Source organism: Mobula birostris, chromosome 3 (genome assembly GCF_030028105.1).
Source record: "Mobula birostris isolate sMobBir1 chromosome 3, sMobBir1.hap1, whole genome shotgun sequence".
Lineage (NCBI taxonomy): Eukaryota > Metazoa > Chordata > Chondrichthyes > Myliobatiformes > Myliobatidae > Mobula > Mobula birostris.
In genome coordinates, this window is record NC_092372.1 from 156,777,963 (window position 1) to 156,784,022 (window position 6,060).

Sequence of the window (6,060 nt, forward strand, 5' to 3'; positions counted from 1 at the left end):
TCTTTTTACCCTTGTAATTCCTTAGCTCTATCTACCCACAATTCAACACTTATGTCACCTCTTTCAAATGATTTAATTTCATTTTTTACCACAGAGCCACTCCACACCCTCTGCCTTCCTGCCTATACTTTCGACACAACTTGTATCCTTGGGCATTAAGCTCCCAGCTCTAATTTTCATTCAGCCACGACTCAGTGATGCTTATGACATCATACATGCCAATCTGTACCTGCGCTACAAGTTTATCTACCTTATTCTGTATACTGCGCGCAATCAAATAGAACACCTTCAGTCCAGCATTCACCCTTTTTGATTTTGTCCACCTATTAAATTGCAAATCATCCTGTTGACTGCAACTTTGCCCTATCATCGCTGTCTTCTTGCTAGGAGTCTCATTACAGATTTCTTTCTGTTCGTAAACCATCTACCGCATCCTCAGCACTATCACTCTGGTTCCCAACCCCCTGCAAAATTAGTTTAAACCCTACCAAAAAATCCTAGCAAATCTGCCAGCAAGGATATTGGTCCCCCTCGGGTTTAGGTGTGTAATGCCCTGGTTCACATCTTTATTGTTTTGCTGTAGGTGTTCCATTTAGCAGTTCTGTAAGAGCAGTCTGTTCTGTTTTCAGCCTGTTTGGGTTATTGTTGAAGATAAGGGATGACAAGGAACGCGTGCCATCCAATTAGGATGCCGGAACTGGAGGATGGTTTTTCTGGTGAGGGACACTGAGGTTGGTCTTGGGGATTTTGTTCGGTGGGAGATGAAGAGAGAAGACGCTGGAGAGAACCGGTTTAGGATGCGACCCAGCGGGAGACCTGTTTGTTCGAGATGGATTGCGAGCGACGTTCGGAAGGTGGTGTGTGCTTTCACACAGACCGAGGGCCCAGCGCGTGAGTGACCGAAAGTTCAAGATGAGCTCCAACTTGTGCATATTTGACTGTTTAACTAAAATGGGCCCTTTTCTTTTTGTTTTCTTTACTAACCCTTAAGTTAAGGTTCATAGATATAATGCATTTAATCGTATGCAGTGTACTGTTTGTTATTTTGTGGCACTGAGTTGTAACAGGGTAACAAATTACACAGCATCCACACAAACCGGGGCTTGGGTTGGGAGAGCTAGTTCAATCTCATGAGTTTGGCAGGACCGGAGACTTACACAGCCAAGGAAACCAGGGGGTTTCAGGCGTAAACTGTCCTTTTTTGTGCAGGTCGTACCTTCCTCGGACGAGATTCCAATGAATTCAGAAATCTGAACCCCTGCCTCCTGCACCAGTTCCTCAGCCACACATTCACCTGCCAAATCATCCTCTTTTTTACCCTCACTGGTATGTGGAACAGGCAGCAATTCAGAGATTACCACTCTGGAGGTGCTGTTTTTCAGCATTCTACCTAGCTCCCTAACATCTCTCTTCAGAACCTGCTCACCTTGGCTGTCTGTGTCATTGGTGCCAATAGGCTCACCTTCACCCCTGAGAGTACCATGTAGGTCAACGGAGGCATTGTAGATACATTGTAAATACAGAATTGTCGTTCGATCTTCAGCCTATCAAATGTCATGCAATATTGGGTTGAAAAGTCCCAAAGACTTCTCAATCTGTTGAATAAAAGACTACTTTATATCTACCAGCTGTGCCTCTCCAGTGACTTTGTTCACATTTCAATATTTGGGGGCTCATCCAGGATACCTTCCTGTGACCCATTGTGTGGCCAGCAATCTCAGCAGTTTAAGTGGGTGAATGTTTTTAAAATCAGTGCTCACACTTGGACCTGTTTGGATCGGTGGCTATGGGATTGTGAGGTATCGTGATTATGGCAGAGAGCTGAACAAGTGGATACAAAAGTGGTGTGCATGCATGTGTGTATATGTAAAACCAAGCCTTTGTATGGTAATTTGGTGAGACGGGGCCACCATTTGCAAAGGGTTGTTATTTGAGGCTCTGGATGCCAGTGGTGGCGGGGTGGGGGAGGGTGTATACTCATTCCAGGAACTGTATTTTGGCAGACACGTTTGCGGGTGTGTGTAACCTTGTGTAATGGTTAGATGAAAAGGAATACAACAGGCATTAGGAGTTCTGACGCACATAAGTGGCAGATTGCAGAGTACATACTCAGCAGGTTTATGTGTGCACTGTTTAATTTTTATCCTTCATGTATATCTTGTGTTTCTACTGACAGGAGAAGGGGCAAAGGCAGGTTACTGGCGCCTTAAAACCAGTCATTTCGGGCCGATGGGGCTCATCAGCTGTGGTTGGCAGCTCATCTAGGAGAAGGAAAACTCTGACCTCAAACTTCCACTCCCTTGCGGCTGTACCGACTCATGGGGAAGGCTTCGGGAGTAAACCCCGAGGGAAAAAACTGGAGCTGGAGTCCCTAAGCCAGTTTTCCATTGAGTTCAATCGTGACTGGTAACTCCCGCAATACTGCTGGTACCAAACCGTACCGGCCTCTGACGTTCCTTTGGGTTCATCAGTTACATGGAGAGAGGATCTTGCTACATGGGCAACAGCTTTCTCTCCACAGTTATAGACTTAGGGTGTAGCAAAATATTAACTTCAGCAACCAATCTTTAGATCTGAACATGAATTGTAGATTAAATTCAAAATGCAGCTTTGGACAATAGGTTCCTAGAACTGTGAACAGCAGTTAATTGAAAAACCAGACAATGCTGATTAACATTCATTTTGGGTGTCTGGAGTGTGGGTGTGAAAAAGGAGGTGTGAAAGTTAAATGTAATTCCAAAGAAGCATTGTAGATACATTGTAAATATAGAGTCGTTTTATTGATCTTTAGTATATAAAATATCATGCAATATTGGGTTGAACAGGCCTGTTCCTTAAGAGAGTGTCTTATCTTATCAAATAAAAGACTGCATTATATCTACCACAAACACAAGAAAATCTGCAGATGCCAGAAATCCAAAAGAACACACACAAAATGCTGGAGTAACTCAGCAGGTCAGGCAGCATCAGTGGAAAAGAGTAAACCCCAATCCTGATGAAGGGTCTCAGCCTGAAATGCTGACTGTTTACATGTTTCTCTAGATGCTGCCTGACCTGCTGAGTTCCTCCAGGATTTTGTGTGTGTTGCATTTTCTACACACCAGCTGTGTCTCTCCAGTGACTTTGTTCACATTACAACAGATTCTACAATATTTCTTCTGCAGCTTTGTAATTTAGTGGAGGAATTACTGATCTTGGATCACATTAATAAATTACCTAGACTCATGAGAGGGAAAAGACCATTGGTGATCTTGAATATACATCAGGAAAGGTTGAGGACAATTGCTAATTTCTTTGTATATTTCAGAATCAGAAATAACACGACAAAGCACTTTTCCTTGGGTTGTTTCCCAGACTAACATATTTTGAACACGGTACTGATAGAAACACACATAGAAGAACTTCAAAATATATTGTTGTGACTGTAAAAAACTGTTTCTATATGTGTTCTGAGGAACTAGTTGTTCTTCTAAGGTTTGTTTCATGTTATTTCTTATTTCCTCAATACAACAGAGTGGTTCTTTATTTAAAGATTTTTGAGCAGTAAGATTTAGATTTTTTCATATTATTTATTACTTCACCATGCATATTTTCACATTTTTCAAAGTTTCTAGAAGTGGTTTATTTCTATTTACAGTATTTAAAGAGGCAATCCTGCTTTCCTAGGTCCAAGCAGTTAATGAAAGTATTTCTAGATCGTTGATACTAACCCATCATGCTGGAGCCTGCTGCAAATTAGCATTGTATCAAACAATGCTGGTTAATGCTGTTTTAATTTTCTACCTTAGCTTCTTTAAAACTAAATTATAAATGCTTACATTTTCATTGCCTTAAACAATTATACCATTTCCATAATCCTGCATTTGTATAACTTCTCATATGTACAAAAATATTTCAGTTAGCCTTTTTTATTGTGATTAAAATAGAACATTGAAAATTACGTTCACATCAAGAGAAATGTTATAATAATTGAATTAGATGAATACTTTTTGTATACAGCTTCATGATCTTTACGTTAAATACACCATTTAAAAGAGGAAGGAATGGTGGACATATGTTGACTTATTTGAATTGTTCAGAACAAATAATTAAAGTGGACAAATTAAATGGTTGATTATCAATTTGCACATTGCACAAGATTTTGCAAACATTTATTTGTGTCATAACTTGAGCATCTTGATATACACAGACAGGATGTAATGACAACAATTTAATTTTGTTTTAGGTCCCAACTGTTTTGCAGGAGTTTCCATTATCCCAGCCGGACGAGAGGTGAAGATTGATGAATGCACAACCTGCCACTGCTCCTATGAAGATGGCACCTGGACAGTTGGCCATCAAGCAACCTGTATCAAAAATGACTGTCAAGAAACTTAGACAAGAGATTGTACAGTAAAAGACAAAGAAGTCTGTTATGAAATGAAATTGAAGAATGCTGTTTTTGTATATATTGTATTGCATACCATACTTATATTTAATTAGTTACATTATTTGTACAAAATCCAAGCAATAAAAAGTGACTCGTATATTTCAAGCATCACAATTTGGCACTTTTAATTTTGAATAATGTGAGTTTAGAATACTCTGTCACTGTCTCATCAGCACTATAGTCCCTAGTATCCTCGCAGATGCTCTTCTACACGTAGCTTTGACAGGGAATAATAGCAAAGACTAAAGGGTGAGAAACATGCAAATAATGATAAATGTTGTGCAACAGCTGTAAGTATTTTGCATTATAGTAAATAACAAGCAAACATAAAATGCAAACATTTGCATTTAGGGATATTACAGCTGCTTTGTAGGTTTAAAGGATAGAATGGTTTTGTGGTGGTTGGATACATCTGGAATCTAAATAGCTTTTCTTCTACTAAACCCACAGCAATTTTATGTGGTATTCACCATTTCTTTTTAACATTTTAAAAACACCATTTATCATATTTTTTCCACAGCTTTTACTGTTCCCAGCCAAGACTACCACACCAGCATTGCTTTTCTACAGAAGTATCAACAACTTTTGAAGGCAGGACCAGTGCCCCAATATTCCCTTAGCTTCTTGAGATGGCATAGCATACAGCATTTTTTTATGCCTTATGGACAAAACAGCACAAACTCACATCCTGCTCGTCTAAAATCTTCAGGCATGACTTTGTCATGACGTGAAGAGATAATGGAACTAAATAAATAACTTAAATTCAATGGATTCAGTCAGGGTGACCATTGATGGGTGACCACAGAGCAAATGTAAAAAAAAAACGGGCACTTTCCTTTTGGGATGTGGGTTGCATGGGGTGGTCTGAGGAGATTCTCCTGAAACATTCAGCATAATAAGCCTGTAGGCAGGCTGCTCACCCAGCCTCACTGAGACATACAGCAGAGTAGGTTCCTTGGAGTAACTGCTGTGGAGAAAGGCAGGGAACTGGATGCATTTGGGAGCCTTCAATATTTGGTTAATCTGCCTATCAGTTAAAAAAAGGGATTGTTCTGCAAAGGGCTAAATATAATTCATTAATTAAAGTTATTTTATAACAGAGGTGAGAATTGTTCATTATTATATCATCGTCATAACCAAACATAAACCCTTCCTCCTTGGGATTTGGTATTCTAAGTTAAGTATGCTGAAACCTACCTTCCCATTTCCATGAACATTGTGTCTGTACATTCTTAATCTACTGGTCACTATCTCATTGAAACCTATCAAATATTGAAAGGCCCAGATAGAATGGATGTGGGGGAGTCTAGAACCAGAGGGCATGGCCTCAGAATACAAGGGCATCCCTTTTGAACTGAGATGAGGAGGAATTTCTTTAGCCAGAGGGTGGTGAATTGGTGGAATTCATTGCCACAGATTGTTGTGGAGGCCAAGTCATTGGGTATATCTAATGCGGCTGTTGATAATTTCTTAATAAGGGTGTCAAAGAGGAGACAGCACGAGAATGGGTTTGAGAGGGATAATGAATCAGGCGTGATGGAAGGGCAGAGCAGGTTCAATGAGCCGAATGTCCTAGTTCTACTTATATTTATTTCTTTAGAGATACAGCACAGGATAAGCCCTTCGGTCTT

At 40.0% G+C, this 6,060-nt stretch overlaps 1 protein-coding gene across 1 annotated transcript in view; it reads left to right on the top strand.

Annotated features, from left to right (window-relative positions):
* The window catches only part of vwc2 (von Willebrand factor C domain containing 2), a 166,039-nt gene extending 161,662 nt beyond the window's left edge, over nucleotides 1-4,377 (top strand). Inside the window, exon 3 of the mRNA XM_072252004.1 lies at nucleotides 4,226-4,377. Within this exon, the coding sequence (XP_072108105.1) occupies nucleotides 4,226-4,377 (152 nt within the window). The remainder of the gene's footprint in view (nucleotides 1-4,225) is intronic.
* The last annotated feature ends 1,683 nt before the right edge of the window (nucleotides 4,378-6,060 follow it).